General features: G+C 47.8%; 2 protein-coding genes across 2 annotated transcripts in view; both read left to right on the top strand.

The window, feature by feature from the left end:
* LOC144479936 (transgelin-like) overlaps positions 1 to 16,898 on the top strand; it is a 533,241-nt gene that overhangs the window by 429,376 nt on the left and 86,967 nt on the right. The window lies entirely within an intron of this gene.
* The window catches only part of sidt2 (SID1 transmembrane family, member 2), a 115,407-nt gene that overhangs the window by 86,265 nt on the left and 12,244 nt on the right, over positions 1 to 16,898 (top strand). The window contains exons 19-24 of the mRNA XM_078198966.1: positions 2,845 to 2,981; positions 5,452 to 5,560; positions 8,450 to 8,526; positions 11,670 to 11,716; positions 15,227 to 15,332; positions 16,231 to 16,341. Coding sequence (XP_078055092.1) covers positions 2,845 to 2,981; positions 5,452 to 5,560; positions 8,450 to 8,526; positions 11,670 to 11,716; positions 15,227 to 15,332; positions 16,231 to 16,341 — 587 coding nt within the window. The remainder of the gene's footprint in view (positions 1 to 2,844; positions 2,982 to 5,451; positions 5,561 to 8,449; positions 8,527 to 11,669; positions 11,717 to 15,226; positions 15,333 to 16,230; positions 16,342 to 16,898) is intronic.

Here is a 16,898-nt window from a genome sequence, read left to right as displayed (position 1 = left end):
AAATCCTGGCTTGGGGGTCACAGTCTGTGTGGAGTTTGCACATTCTCCCCGTGTCTGCGTGGGTTCCCTCCGGCTGCTCCGGTTTCCTCCCACAGTCCAAAGATATGCAGGTTAGGTGGATTGGCCGTGATAAATTGACCCTTAGTGTCCCAAGATGTGTAGGTTAGAGGGATTAGTGAGGTAAATATGTGGGGTTGTGGGATAGGGCCTGGGTGGGTTTGTTGTCGGTGCAGACTCGATGGGCCGAATGGCTCCGAAACTTCTGCACTGTAGGGATTCTATGGCAGGAATTATCTGGTCATTCACACCAGCAGGATCGGAGAATCCCGCCGGCAGCACACCCCCGCCTGCGGGTTTCCTGCCGGAGTTGGGTGACATCAATGGGAATTCCCACGGGAAACACGGGGCTGGGAGGCTGGGGAATCTCACCCTGTATCTTCCAAATAAACAAAGGTTTTCATTGATAAAGCGCCTACATGACCACCAGACATTGCAAAGCACTTTAGTGCCAACAAAACAAGAACAGAAAATGCTGGAAAATCTCAGCAGGTCTGACTGTATCTGTGGAGAGAGAATAGAGCCAACGTTTTGAGTCTAAGATGACCCTTCGTCAGAACTCTCCATTCTGTCCCCACAGATGCTGTCAGACCTACTGAGATTTTCCAGCATTTTCTGTTTCTTGTTTCAGATTCCAGCATCTGCAGTATTTTGTGTTTATTACAGTCAATGAAGTTCTTTTGAAGTGTAGTCAATTTTAGGAAATGTGGCAGCTAATTTGCGCACAGCAAGATTCCACAGACAGCGATGTGATAAACGAGTGTATAACCTGTCTCCGCGATGCCGATTGAAGGCTGATACACTGGGGGTAAATCCTCTGCTCTTCTTCGAAATAGTGCGATGCGATCTTCTGGACGGAGAATCTGGCGCTCAACCAAATCTTTGATCACTACAGCGGGATTGGAGAATCCCACTGGTGTGATGGCATGAACGGCCAGAGAGTCCCTCCATCTGCGTCCACTTGAGAGGGAAGCTGGGACCTTGGTTTAATGTCTTATCCAAAGACAGTGTAGCACTCCCTCAGTACTGCACTGGAGTGTCAGCCTAGACTGTTGTGCCGAAATCTGAACTGGGATTTGAACCAACAACCTTTTGGCTCAGAAATGAGAGCATTTCTAACTGAGCAATGGCTGACATGTGTAAGGTATTTTGAAATCTTTCCCTAATGTTGCTGGCTTACACTTTTGGGCCACAGTCCAAGGCAGGCGGCTCGGATAAACATTTGAGTGAAGCACTTCCAACAATTTTTGGCTCTTGCCTTAATGTTCTCCACACCCCAACAGCCCACAAAAGGAAGTTTTGCGGCATCAGAACCTCCGAGCCCCTCAAGGTCTCTCAGCAAAGGAGGATCCTTTTAATGACTGTAGTGTTCATTGTTTGGTATTTGATCATATCTGTTCTCTGTGTCTGATTGCTTAAGCCTGGATGTGGTCACTGAGAGAAAGCAAATAAGCAGAATGGAGACAAGTTGCTGTAAGCAGTGAGGGGGAGATCTTATAGGAACATGTAAGATTATGAAGGGAATAGATAAGATAGAAGCAGAGAGGTTGTTTCCACTGGCAGGTGAAACTAGAACTAGGGGACATGGCCTCAAAATAAGGGGGAGCAGATTTAGGACTGAGTTGAGGAGGAACTTCTTCACTCAAAGGGTTGTGAATCTGTGGAATTCCCTGCCCAGTGAAGCAGTTGAGGCTACCTCGTTGAATGTTTTTAAGGCAAGGATAGATAGATTATTGAACAGTCAAGGAATTAAGGGTTATGGTGAGCGGGCGGGTAAGTGGAGCTGAGTCCACAAAAAGATCAGCCATGATCTTATTGAATGGCGGAGGAGGCTCGAGGGGCTGAAAGGACTACTCCTGCTCCTAGTTCTTATGTTTAAGCAAGAGAGCAGACTTTTTAAAACATTGAATAAAACTCCTGTTACACAGAAGCTAGTCCATCATCTCATAGAGACATAGAGATATACAGCACGGAAACAGGCCCTTCGGCCCAACTCGTCCATGCCGACCAGGTTTCCTAAACTGAGCTAATCCCATTTGCCTGCGTTTGGCCCATATCCCTCCTTTCCCAACCGTGTACCTGTCTAAATGTCTTCCAAATGTTGTAATTGTGACCCGCCCTCTACCACCTCCTCTGGCAGCTCATTCCATACACGCACCGCCCTCTGTGTGGAAAAAGTTACTCCCCAGGTCCTTTTTAAATCTCTCCCCTCTCACCTTAAATCTATGCCCCCTAGTTTTGGACCACCCTGCTCTCTGCAATATAAACAGAAAATGCTGGATGAACTCAGCAGGTCTGGCAGCATCGGCGGAGAGAGAAACGGAGTTAACGTTTTGGATCCATTGACCTTTCTACAGAACTGAAGCATATCTCCTTGGTGTATAGGTAGCACAGTGGGCTACCATGGGCTGGCACTGATGCCTCACAGCACCAGGGACCTGGGTTCGATTCCGGCTTGGGTCACTGTCTGTGTGGAGTTTGCACGTTCTCCCTGTGTCTACGTGGAGACCAGGTGCTCCGGTTTCCTCCCACAGTCCGAAAGACGTGCTGGTTAGGTGCATGTCTAAATTCTCACTCAGTGAACCCAAATAGCGCCAGAGTGTGGAGACTAGGGAATTTTCAGTGACTTCATTGCAGTGTTAATGTAGCCTACTTGTGACACTAATAAATAAACTTTAAATTAAAACTCAAGAATTCCCACGACAGACCCATTTTACAGTGAATAAGTATTGAGGTAGGAATGTGTTACTTGCTGTGTCCTGACGCTTGTTTCTGTTTGGCACACAGACACATCTTTCATGTACATGATAGCAGGACTCTGCATGTTGAAGTTGTACCAGAAACGACACCCGGACATCAATGCCAGTGCCTATTCTGCTTATGCCTGTCTTGCCTTAGTCATATTCTTCTCTGTGTTGGGAGTGGTGAGTATCACAATTCACTGGGAAAGAAGCACTCCTGATTCTGATCATCCAAACCTCTGCTGCCCGTGTCTTAACCCGCAGGGAGTCAGGCTGGGCAACCCCGGAACAAGTGCAGAGCATGCTGGGTGCAGAGTCAGGCTGCGATCCAGCACTGAATCGCTTTTAAAATTAAACATTCAACAGCCATCCAGACCTTAATGATTTGATTTATTATTGCCACATGTATTAGCATACAGTGAAAAGTATTGTTTCTTGCGCGCTATACAGACAAAGCATACCGTTCATAGAGAAGGAAATGAGAGAGTGCAGAATGTAGTGTTACAGTCATAGCTAGGGTGTAGAAAAAGATCAACTTAATGCAAGGTAAGTCCATTCAAAGTCTGATGGCAGCAGGGAAGAAGCTGTTCTTGAGTCGGTTGATACGTGATCTCAGACTTATGTATCTTTTTTCCGACGGAAGAAAGTGGAAGTGAGTTTGTCCGGGATGCGTGGGGTCCTTAATTATGCTAACCTCAACCCTCATCCCCCGCCATACACTCACCATGCTAACCCATGCCAGCCCATGCCCCATGGCCCCTCATACCCTTCATGTCAACCTATGCCTCCCAGCTACTCATCCCCATGACCTGTACACCCACCATGTAAACCTATGTTTTCCAACCTATGTCCCTTTATGGTCCCTGTGCCAACTTAGTATCAACTCATGGGCTGGCACGGTGGCACAGTGGTTAGCATTGCTGCCTCACAGCACCAGGGGCCCAGGTTCAATTCCAGCCTTGGTCACTGTCTGTGTGGAGCTCGCACATTCTCTCCGTGTCTGCATGGGTTTCCTCCGGGTGCTCCGGTTTCCTCCCACAAAAGTGTGCAGGTTAGGTGGATTGGCCATGCTAAGTTGTCCCTGAGTGTCCAAAGATATATAGGTTAGGTGGATTAGCCATGGTAAATGCAAAGGGTTACAGGGATAGGTTAGAAGCGAGGGCCTGGGTGGGATGTTCGTTCAGGGAGCACCATAGATTTGATGGGCCGAATAACCCATTTCTGCACTGTTGGAATTCTCTGGTTCGATGGTTCATGCCAACCCATGTCCCCCACCCACCACCCTTTGTTAGACTTACTATGCTAATTCCTCTACTATCCATCATAGGCAGACCTCGGGACTCGTGCTGAGATGAAGTTCAAAGTATCCATTACAGACTTAATTTAAAAAAAAACACTCTCACTCACAAATAATTAGGGCGGCACGGTGACACAGTGGTTAGCACTGCTACCTCACAGCGCCAGGGACGCAGGTTCGATTCCCAGCTTGGGTCACTGTCTGTGTGGAGTTTGCACATTCTCCCTGTGTCTGCATGGGTTTCCTCCAGATGCTCCGGTTTCCTCCCACAGTCCGAAAGACGTGCTAGTTAGGTGCATTGGCCGTGCTAAATGCTCCCTCGGTGTGCCCGAACATGCACTGGAGAGTGGCAACTAGGGGATTTTCACAGTAACTTCATTGCAGTGTTAATGTAAGCTGACTTGTGACACTAATAAATAAACTTAAACTTAAAACTTAAAAACATTGGCTACATTTACATTCCTTCAACTGCATTGTTCCTGATAACAATGAACATTTCATTCAATTACATAATCACTTACAAAAACAGCAATGGAATTCATAATTTCACCACCAAGGTTCCATAACCACTTGGAGCTGTCAATCAAACTGTGAAATGGCAAGCACCCTACTGTGATAATACACCACTGTGAGATCAGTCATGCAGCACTAATCTAGTAATGGTAGCCGTAAGGCTTATTTCAACAGGCAGAGTGGAATAGCAAGTATTTGTTGCCCTTCCCTAATTGCCCTTGAACGGAGTGGCAGTCTGGACCATTTCAGAGGGCAGTTAAGAGTCTACCACATTGTGGCACTGGGTCTGGAGTCACAGTAGACCGGGTAAGGATGGCAGATTACCTTCTCTAAAGGACATTCGTGAACCAGAGGAGTTTCTAACAACAATCGTTACTGAGATTAGTTTTCAATTCCAGATTTTATTAATTGAATCCTTCCCGCTGCCGTGGTGGGATTTGAACCCGTCTTTCAGATTCCAGTATCTGCAGTGATTTGCTTTTATCCCCTGGGCATTAGCCTGACCCTCTGGATTACGAGGCTAGTAACAATCTATTGCACCAAACCTTCCAATCTTAGAGGCGCAGTGACTAACAAAGCCACCTAGTGAAAGAGTGTGGAAAGTCCTTTGATTTGTCCAGCTCACAATAATCGTGTGGGGACGGGTTCTCTTTGGTTCTGGGGTGCGGGGGGGGAGCGGGCTGCAGGGGGGTGGGAATTGTGGGGGGTGATGGTGGCGGTGAGGGATGAGGAGCAGGAGAAGTGCGGTCTATCCCAGCTGTGCATTTCCGTCAGAAATTGACACAAAGGAGAAGTCAAGAGATTTATTTCTAATTCTCTTTATTTTTGCTTCTTTCTGGGCAGGTCTTTGGGAAGGATTACATCGTGTTCTGGGCTGTTTTCTCCTTTATTCACATCCTGGCCACACTTCTACTCAGTATACAACTCTACTATATGGGACGCTGGAAACTTGGTAATTATTGTCTCTTTGACACTGGGATTTTTCTGGGGAATGTTCAGCAAATAAACCTTTTCTTTACCTGTCCGTTCTGTCCAGCTTTATTTGGTATCGGACTCAGGGGACCAGCTGTAACCCAAGCCTCCCTCTGAGAATGATAAGTTCACGGGGGGATGAACTTAACGTGCGTTGTAATATTCACAATCACCTTTCCTTTCTGTTGGACTTCGAGTGGAAACTATTGATTTGGGTCTAACACAAATGGCTGGATCGCCATCAATCCAGTAAGAAGTCTCACAACAGCAGATTAAAGTCCAGCAGGTTTATTTGGAATCACGAGCCTTCGGAGCGCCACTCCTGCCTTAGGTGAGACTCACCTGATGAAGGAGCAGCGCTCTAAAAGCTCGTGATTCCAAATAAACCTGTCGGACTTTAACCTGGTGTTGTGAGACTTCTTACTGTGCCCACCCCAGTCCAACACCGGCATCTCCACATCACCATTAGTCCAGTCAGCACTTCCGTCCATGACTGATTTCCTTGGGGGAGGTTTTTCCGGCTGCACTCGCCCCGAGACCGGAAAATCCCACCCGAGGTCAACAGACCTCTGCATGGCCCTGTCCCGCCCACTACGATTCCTGTGGCGGACGGGACGGGAAAATTCCGCCCCTTGTTTTATTCTATCATGGGATGTGGGTGTCGTTGGCAAGGCCAGCATTAGTTGCCCATCCCTAATTGCCCTTGAAATGAGTGGCTCACTCGGCCATTTCAGAGTCAACCACAGGGTGGTGGATTTGGAGTTACATGTAGGCCAGACCAGGTAAGGGAGGAAATTAGTGAACCAGATGGGTTTTTTTTTACAACACCGATGATAGTTTCATGACCACCTTAATTAGACTAGATTTCAGTTAAAGGTTGTTTTTAATTATTTAAATTTAAATTTCACCAGCTGCCGTCGTGGGATTTGAATCCATGTCTCCAGAGATGGGTCTCGGGGTTATTAGTGCAGTGACGTCACCACTATGACGCCACCTTCCTACTGGTTTTCCGAATGAGGTCAGGAATCCCAGGCTCCCATTGAGTCCGAGTGTTCCTGAGCCTCACAGCGCCAGGGGACCCGGGTTCGATTCCCGGCTTGGATCACTGTCTGTGTGGAGTCTGCACATTCTCCTCGTGTCTGCGTGGGTTTCCTCCGGGGTGCTCCGGTTTCCTCCCACACTCCAAAGATGTGCGGGTTAGGTTGATTAGCCCTTAGTGTCAGGAGGACTAGCAGGGTAAATATGGGGATAGGGCCTGGGTGGGATTGTGGTCGGTGCAGACTCAATGGGCCGAATGGCCTCCTTCTGGACTGTCGTGATTCTATTTTATACCCCAAAATAATTTGGAAAGAAATACTTCCATTTTTTTAACATCTTGCTATATTGTCAAATCTCCTCAAACACAAGGGGTGGAATTTTCCTGCCCCGCCTGCCACGGGAATCGTAGGGGGTGGGGGGGACCTTGCAAAGGTCCTTTGACCTCGAGCAGGATTTTCCGGTTTTGGGGCGGGGGGCACGGCAGGGAAACTCCACCCAGTATTTTTATAAGTGCAGTTACTAATGTTATATAAACAAATGTAGAAGCTCCTGCCACTTGAAATGATTTCCAGGGTGCCACAGAACGACCTGCCCAACTGATGGATGTTTGGAAGTGTTGGTCAGAAGTCACCCTGCTTTTTACATCATTCTCCCGGATCTTTAACATTTACTGAGCCACCAAAATAGGCGAACAGGACCTTACTTTAACGTCCCATCCTGAACCTGGCACTTGCTCAGTATTGCATTGCTGAAGCGGTGTCCAGCTTTGGGGGCTTGTATCACTGAGATAGAGGTGCGAGAGCTACCAACTGAGACTGGCCCGAGTGCAACTCAACCTACGGAGTAATGAGCTGGACATTTGCTACTATCTGGGTGGAACTTGATGAGCCCGTCACGGCAGGAAGGGGGCAGGAAATTGCAGCGAGCCGGGCAAAGCCATATTGACTTTGGCAGAAACGGAAGATCCCTCTGGCAGGAGAGACCGTAAAATTCCGCCCTCTAAATTCCAAGGAAATGGGGCCCGATTATGTGTAATCTGAACCTTGTTCAGGTGCAGCATTAGATGGATTTCATACACAATGATGTCTGGTTCACGGAAATGAACCACACTTAAGGCTGTGTCAGTTCGTAGGTCACTGCTCCGCACTGGGCGAAAGAGCACCTCACGAAATTCTCCATACAGCACTCAGGAAGGATGATGTGTGTTACATAAACACACACACCAGAGGGCTGAAATTCCATCTGGTTTTCCTCGTACCACGGATTCAGTGGAATCCCCGTGGAGACGCATGATATTTTCGCCAAACTTAGGGGTGGGATTTTCCGGCCCCCAAAACCGGAAACTCCCATCCGAGGTCAACGGACCTTTGCATGGTCTTCCCCTCACCTTGTACGATTCCCGCGGCGGGCGGGACGGGAAAATTACCCCCATGGTATCAGAGCGGGAAAAAAACTCGGTGTAACTTATCCCGCCCGCCTGCCCCCCCCCCCCCCCCCGCCGCAAACTGGGAACACCGAGTTTCCGAAATTCTCTTCCCTAAATCCCTCTTCAAACTGTTCTCAAAAATAACCTCTTTCCTCCGTATGATCGTTCGCCTCTAATTGTTCTCCCGCTCGGGATCCGCTCCGCCTCTGTCAGTCACCCTGGGGACATTTACTGAGATGAATTGCTGAGTTACAAGACTGAACTGGGTATGGGTGTAATTCCCCCAAGGATGTCACTATCGTGGACCACATGACTCAACAGTAATTGACCACATTCCAGGAAGTATTGTCTATTGATGTGCCATTGTCAAAGGACAGATTCAGTGTTGGATTTTTACTTTTTCAGACACTGGGATCTGCAGAAGGATAATTCATGTGATTTATACTGACCATATCAGACAGTGCAGTGGACCGGCCTATATAGTAAGTGCTTCTCATGTGTTCTAGATTCACAATAGCAAGGAAGGGGATTTCCCTCTTTTTGGCTGTGATGGTGGAATAGTCTGACGCGGCTACTTGGGTGAGACGTTCTTGAAGCTGTCAATGTCTTCAGGAGATTAAGGGGAGAAAATTGAGTGGAAAGTGATGAAAGAGAAACGTTCAAACAAGTGATGTTCACCACACTACCAGAAGGTCATGGAGGCTTTGGAGAGAGTGCAGAAAAGGTTTATCAGGATGCTGCCTGGTATGGAGGACATTAGCTATGAGGAGAGGTTGAATAAACTGGGATTGTTCTCCCTGGAAAGGCGGAGGCTGAGGGGCAACCTGATAGAAGTTTATAAAATTATGAGCGTTACAGATAGGGTGAACAGTTGGAAGCTTTTTCCCAGGGCAGAAATGACAATTACAAGGGGGGGCACAAGTTCAAGGTAAGGGGGGAAAGGTTCAGTAGAGATGTGCGGGGGAAGTTTTTTACACAGAGGGTGGTGGGGGTCTGGAACGCACTGCCAAGTGAGGTGGTGAGGCAGTTACGTTAGCCACATTTACGAAGTATCATGATAGGCATATGAATAGACGGGGAATAGAGGAATATAAGCGGTTGGTTTAGATAAGTAAATGTGATCGGCGCAGGCTTGGAGGGCCGAAGGGCCTGTTCCTGTGCCGTACTGTTCTTTGTTCGGTGCTCAGCGAGGCCTAGCTCCCAGTGCTGGGTTATGGAGATCACACTGCAGCCCAGTGACACATTGAATGAATCAACTTAATCAAATGCAACTTAATCAGTGGGGTGGCACAACAGTTAGCATTGCTTCCTCACAGAGCCAGGGAACCGGGTTCAATTCCCACCCTGGGTAACTGTCTGTGTGAAGTTTGCACGTTCTCCCTGTGTCTGTGTGGACTTCCTCCTCTCAAAGGGTGACGAATATTTGGAATTCTCTACCCCAGGAAGCTGTGGAGGCTGAGCCCTTGAATGTCAAGGCTGAGAGCGATAGATTTTTAATCAGTCGGGGAATTAAGGGTTACAAAGGTAGGCAGGAAAGGCAGGAAATTGGACTTAATGAGCGTTGGATCAGCCATGATCTTACTAAATAGCAGAGTAGGCTTGAAGGGCCTACTCCTCCTCTTCCTCAACTCCATCTTAAATGAGCACCCCCTTATTCTGGGATTATCCCCTCTGGTCCTACACTCTCCCACGAGTGGAAACATCCTCCCAACATTTACCCTTTCTAACTCCCTAAGAATCTCATATATTTCAATCACATCACCTCTCATTCTTCTGAATTCCTAGGAGGACAGACCCAACCTGTTGAATCTTTCCTCACATGGCTGTCCCTCCATACCCGGGATCATCCTAATAAACCTCCTTGGTACTACCTCCAATCAGATATCTTTCCCTCAATAAGGACCAAGACTGTGCACAATATTCTAAATGTGGCCTCGCCAGTATCTTGTACAGTTGCAGCAATATCTCTTTACTCATCGTTAGACTTTTAATTCCAGTGCTTTTATTGGATTCAAATTTCACCATCTGCCGTGGTGGGATTCGAACCTGGGTTCCTCCCAGAACATTACGCTGAGTCACTGGATTACTAGTTCAGCGACAATCCCATTACGCTATCGCCTCCCCTCAGGAGGAATCCGTTCCAATCGCAGGAAGACCCCAGTGGAATTTTCCCCGTCCCCCCTCATTAGATCCTGAAACCAGTGCCGGGTGGGTTGCCACTGGCGCCGCCGCAATACCTCTACCACCTCCAGCTGAATCGACCTGAGCTGGGAAAGTGCGTGCCCGGCAAACCCAACACCAGAATCTGCAGGTTTGCTCACAGCTCCCGTTTTAAAACCCGTCACCACAGGACAGGGAAGGTTCCATCCATTGTCATCCTTGGAATCTAACGGCAATGTGAAAGGGGGGAGTGGTAAAGATAAAAACAATGATTTTAAATCACTGCTGGAAGGTGGATTCTGCACATTCTGAGCCAGTCCAACCATAAAAGCTTTGACTCTCAATTTTCGGTAGCAATAATAGGAAGGCAGATTATTACTTGAATGGGTGTAAGTTGAGAGAGGTGGATACTCAGCGAGATCTTGGTGTCTTCGTGCATCAGTCACTGAAAGTAAGCGCGCAGGTACAGCAGGCAGTAAAGCAGGCAAATGGTACATTGCCCTTCATAGCATAGCCTTCATAGGGCTGCACAGTGGCACAATGGTTAGCACGGCTGCCTCACAGCGCCAGGGACCCAGGTTCGATTCCTGGCTCGGGTCACTGTCTGTGCAGAGTCTGCACGTTTCCCGGGTTTCCTCCGGGTGCTCCGGTTTCCTTCCACAGTCCAAAGACTTGCTGCACAGGTGCATTGGCCATGCTAAATTCTCCCTCAGTGTACCTGAACAGGCGCTGGAGTGTGGCGACGAGGGGATTTTCACAGTAACTTCATTGTAGTGTGAATGTAAGCCTACTTGTGACTAAAAAGCAAACTTTAAGAGGATTTGAGTATAAGAATAGGAATGTTTTACTACAATTGTACAGGACATTGGTGAGGTCGCACCTGGAGTATTGTGTACAGTTTTGGTGTCCTTATCTGAGGAAGGAAGTTCTTGCTATAGAGGGAGTACAGCAAAGGTTTGCCAGGCTTATTCCTGGGATGGCAGGTCTGTCATATGAGGAGAGTCTAAATGGATTAGGATTGCATTCATTGCAGTTTAGAAGAGTCAGAGGGGATCTCATAGAAATTGATAAAATTCTAACAGGGTTAGACAGGGTAGATTCAGAAAGAATGTTCCCGACGGTGGGGGAGTCCAGAACCAGGGGTCATAGTTTGAGGATAAGGGGTAAAGCTTTTAGGACTGAGGTGAGGAGGAACTTTTTCACCCAGAGGGTGGCGGATGTGTGGAATTCACTACCACAGAAAGTAGTTGAGGCCAAAACCTTGTGTGATTTCAGGAAGAAATTAGATATAGCTCTTGGGGCTAAAGGGATCAAGGGATATGTGGAGAAGGTGGGATCAGGATATTTAATTTGATGATCATCCATGATAATGAATGGAGGAGCAGGCTCGGAGGGCTGAACGGCCTCCTCTTGCTTCTAGTTTCGATGTTTCATCTCACTAAAATCTTTCATCTCTTTTTCTTAGGATCGGATGGTATTACTTATTATGGGGAATATCGTGAACTGGTCCCTGTAAGTATGAGGCTGCCCTGCCTCTCCTGATCAACATCCATGTCTTGTTAATTGTCAGTATGGAATCCCGAAATAAATTCTACTGGATTTGAAGCATTTCACCAAAGGAGGTTTGCTGGAATTATACCAGAACTAATAACAATCAGGAAAGACCGATTGGCCGGAATCTTACTGTCCCACCCACCACCAGAATCGGAGTGGGCGAGGGGACGGGCCATGGGAAGGTCCGTTGACCTCAGGCGGGATTTTACAGTTTCGGGATGAGCAGAGCTATAAAATCCCACCCATTAGGTTTGGGCTCCTTTCTATAGATTGAGGGATGACCTAATAGAGGTGCTTAAAATTATTACTGGGTTTGAACGGGTAGATTTGGAGAAGATAGCGAGGGAGCCCTGAACTAGGAACCACCAATGTGAGGTAGACACCAATAAATCCACAAGGAATTCAGGAGAAGCTCCTTTACCCAGGGGACTCTCTATAAAGCATAGTTGAGGTGATTTGCATGGACACCGTGCAGGGGGAAACTCATAACACACGAAGGAGAAAGGAATGGAGGATTGTTGGGGTTGGATGAAGAAGGGAGAAGGAGGCTCATGTGGAGCTCAAACACTTTATTGGGATGCAGTGAAAAGTATTGCTTATTGCGCGCTATACAGACAAAGTATACCGTCCATAGAGAAGGAAATGAGAGGCTGCAGAATGTAGTGTTGCAGTTATAGCTAGGGTGTAGAGAAAGATCAGCTTAATATAAGGTAGGTCTTTTCAGAAGTCTGTTGGCAACAGGAAAGCTGTTCTTGAGTTGGTTGGTACGTGACCTCAGACTTTTGTATCTTTTATCCAACGGAAGAAGATGGAAGAGAGAATGTCCGGGGTGCGTGGGGTCCTTGATTATGCTGGCTGCTTTTCCAAAACAGCAAGAAATGTAGACAATAAATGGATGGGAGGCTGGGGGGGTTTGCGTGATGGACTGGGCTTCGTTCACAACCCTTTGTAGTTCCTTGCGGTCTTGGTCAGAACAGGAGCCATACCAAGCTGTGATACAACCAGAAAGGATGCTTTCTATGGTGTATCTGTAAAAGTTGGTGAGAGTCATAGCGGACATGCCGAATTTCCTTAGCCTCCTGAGAAAGTAGAGGCGTTGGTGGGCTTTCTTAACTATAGCATCAGCATGGAGGGATCAGGACAGGTTGTTGGTGATTTGGACACTTAGAAACTTGAAGGTGTCGACCATTTGCACTTCATTCCTGTTGATGTAGAGATTCTATCCTGAAGTTGTTTAGTAACCCATTCATGCAGAGGGTTCGGGAGCAACTCAGCTGCCCCTAGACTGGCTCTGAAGGGCAATTTGTGAACAGGTTAACTGAAGGGTGGAGATTACACTCAAAGAGAATCACTTCTATAAAATGCTTTCACCACCTCTTGGATGTGTTTTCACTTCTCAAACTGTCGATGGGTGCCTAGAACCTGCTGCCTGGTTTAGTGATAGGGGCAGGAACTCTCGACGCATTGAAAAGGTACCCGTACTGGCTGTGGTTAATCATGAAGAATCATCGAATCATACAATGCAGAAGAGGCCCTTCGGCCCATCAAATCTGCACCGACACACGAGAAACACCTGAACCCCCACCTAATTCCATCTACCAGCACTTGGTCCACAGCCCTGAATGTTGTGACGTGCCGAGTGCTCATCCAGATATTTTTTAAAGGATGTGAGTAACTCGCCTCCACCGCCCTCCCAGGCAGCGCATTCCAGACCGTCACCACCCTCTGGGTAAAAACGTTTTTCCTCACATCCCCCCCAAACCTCCTGCCCCCTCGCCTTGAACTTGTGCCCCCTTGTGACTGACCCTTCAACTTAGGTTAACTGAAGGGTAGAATCATAGAATCATAGAATCCCTACAGTGCAGAAGGAGGCCATTCGGCCCATCGAGTCTGCACCGACCACAATCCCACCCAGGCCCTACCCCCACATATTTTACCCGCTAATCCCTCTAACCTATGCATCTCAGGACTCTAAGGGGCAATTTTTAACCTGGCCAATCAACCTAACCTGCGCATCTTTGGACTGTGGGAGGAAACCGGAGCACCCGGAGGAAACCCACGCAGACGCGAGGAGAATGTGCAAACTCCACACAGACAGTGACCCGAGCCGGGAATCGAACCCGGGACCCTGGAGCTGTGAAGCAGCAGTGCTAACCACTGTGCTACCGTGCCGCCCGTGAAGGGTGGAGATTACACCCTTCGGTTAGGGGAACAGCTGTTCCCTATCCACCCTGTCCATGTCTCTCATAATCTTGTACAGATCAGGTCGCCCCTCGGTCTTCTCTGCTCCAAAGAAAACAATTCAAGCCCCCCCAACCTCTCTTCATAACTTAAATGTTCCATCCCAGGCAGCATCCTGGTGAATCTCCTCTGCAACCCCTCCAGTGCAATCACATCCTTCCTACAATGTGGCGACCAGAACTGCACACAAATCTGTCTTCTCAACCTTGCCCCTTGCCTAAGGTGTGGTGACCCCCAGGTTAAAATCGCCACCAGTCAGCTCTCCCCCTCAAAGGGGAAAGCAGCCTATGGTTATCTGGGACTATGGCGATTTTACCTTTTTACCTGGATCTAACCTGAAGTGCTGTAACCACAAGGCCGGCGCTGGAAGGTGGGATTAGAATGGATGGCTAGTATTTTCTTTTTTGCCCCGAATGAATGGCCTCTTTCTGTGCTGTAACTTTTCTATGGTTCTATGTAGGAAGCAGAGCAGTCACCTTTACACACGGCAAACTCCCACAAACACTGAGACATTGGTAATCTAATGATCTGTGTTAGTCTTGTTGCCAGAGGGGTAAAACTGTTGAGGACACAAGGGCAAGCTTCCCTTTCTTTCCCCTGAAATAGTGGCACGGGGTTTGCTTACATCCTCCTGATGGGGCCTCAGTTTAATATCAGAAACACGGCATCTCCACCAGTGCAGCCCTCGCTCAGTGCTGCAGCTTATATTCTGTGCTTGGGCCCCTGGTACACGGCTCCAGTGTGTGACCTACTCACTCCCAGCCGAGATAGCCACAGTCCGCACCAAAAATGCTCCTGTGTATACCTGTGCCTGTCCCGTTCTGTAGCCCCGACAGAAAAAGGCAATAGTGGGAGGGTAGCTCGTAGTTGAACTTTGACCTCTGGATAGTGTCCCTGTTCTCATGGTAGGACGGGGAATGTGAATTAAGTGAGGAAATTGTACAAACTCCCTGTGCACGTTCTCCCCGTGTCTGCGCGGGTTTCCTCCGGGTGCTCCGGTTTCCTCCCACAGTCTGAAAGACATGCTGGTTAGGTGCTAAATTCTCCCTCAGTGTACCCGAACAGGCGCCGGAGTGTGGCGACTAGGGGATTTTCATAGTAACTTCATTGCAGTGTTAATGTGAGCCTACTTGTGACACCAATAAATATACTTTAAACTTGCTGTTGAATGTGTGCTGCTTTCATCACCTGACACAGCTGTTAAGTAGTCTTGCATTTAATTTTCAGGGCTGCATATGGACTCATCCTGAGGCCTAAAGATTTTGCATCCTATCTGCTGGCGATAGGGATCTGCAACTTGTTACTCTACTTTGCATTTTACATTATCATGAAGGTAAGAGACTGACCAATCACAGCACAGCGATAGGCCATTCAGCCCATCTGGTCCATGCTCCACATGGCCCTCCTTGCACCCACCCCATCAACATCTCCTCATCCTTTATGGATTTATCCAGCTTCCCCTTAAACGTATCTCTATTACTCATTCCGAACTCTCTCTCCCACACTGACTGCCTACCATTGGCTTGTGTTGGCAGCTTTTGCGGGTTGATAAGGCGAGGCAATGGCCTAGTGGTATTATCGCCAGGCTGTTAATCCAGAAACTCAGCTAATGTTCTGGGGACCCGGGTTCGAATCCCGCCACGGGAGATGGTGGAATTTGAACTCAATAAAAAATATCCGGAATTAAGAATCTAATGATGACCATGAAACCATTGTTGATTGTTGGAAAAACCCATCTGGTTCACTAATGCCCTTTAGGGAAGGAAATCTGCCGTCCTTATCTGGTCTGGCCTACATGTGACTCCAGAGCCACAGCAATGAGTCACATTGCCCTCTGAAATGGCCTAGCAAGCCACTCAAGTTTCAAGAGCAACTAGGGATGGGTAATAAATGCTGGCCAGCCAGGGACATCCATGTCCCACAAATGAATAAAAAAATAATAATCTGTTTGGCCACGTTATGAACTCACCTTCCTTGGCTGCCAGCTCCTGGGGTGGGACTCGAACCCTGAGCATCTGGCTCTGAGGCAGGCTCAATACCCACTGCACCACAAGATCTCTATTTGACAATTAGCTCTCTGTTAACCAAGTACCAAATGCGTTTGTTGGACGTTGAGGCAATAAACAATATTACGGAGCTTTAGTTTAAGCGGCGTTGCTTTAGATCAGTTCAGTTGACTATTGATTTTTTGTTCTGAGTTACTGAAGCTGCCGTTTTCTCTGTTGCCCTAGTTACGGAGCGGTGAAAGGATCAGACCCATTCCCCTGATCTGTATTGTCTGTACAGCCGTAGTCTGGGGTTTCGCTCTCTTTTTCTTCTTCCAGGGTCTCAGCACGTGGCAGGTAAGCACATCCTCCGTTAATCCATCCGGTCGATATTCAGCGTGAGCTTCTTGCCCTGCAGTGCTCTGGAATCCTTCCTTGTCAGAACCCAAATCTGATAAAAGGCCTTTGACTTGAAGTATTTAACCTTACATTTCTGCCTTCGCAGGAGCTACTTAACTGGGCTAAACTGCCCCTTAATGTCCCCAAGATGTGTTGGTTAAATGGATTAGCCATGGTAAATGTGTAGGGTCACGGGGATAGGGTGGGGGAAAGGGCCTGGGTAATGTCAGAAGGAGTTGTTGCAGACACGATGGGCCAAATGGCCTCCCTCTGCACCATGGGATTCTATGATTAACCAGTTGAGCGTTTTGAACATTTTCTGTTTCGATAGATCATTATTTAGCAAATCATCGAGCACAGTGGTTCCCAATCAGTGAAGACCCTCAAGTATGCCATGAAGAAAGATTCAAAATTCATGTAAATAAATAACTGTTGGGTCCATTTATTCCTTTGAAGCGACGAGGGGACCGCACTGGTACGGGAGTTTAAAATTAATTACTTTTATTGAACAGAAT

Source organism: Mustelus asterias, chromosome 27 (assembly GCF_964213995.1).
Source record: "Mustelus asterias chromosome 27, sMusAst1.hap1.1, whole genome shotgun sequence".
Lineage (NCBI taxonomy): Eukaryota > Metazoa > Chordata > Chondrichthyes > Carcharhiniformes > Triakidae > Mustelus > Mustelus asterias.
The sequence above is the reverse complement of the archived record's forward strand: the minus strand, read 5'-3'. Positions and strand labels throughout refer to the sequence as shown.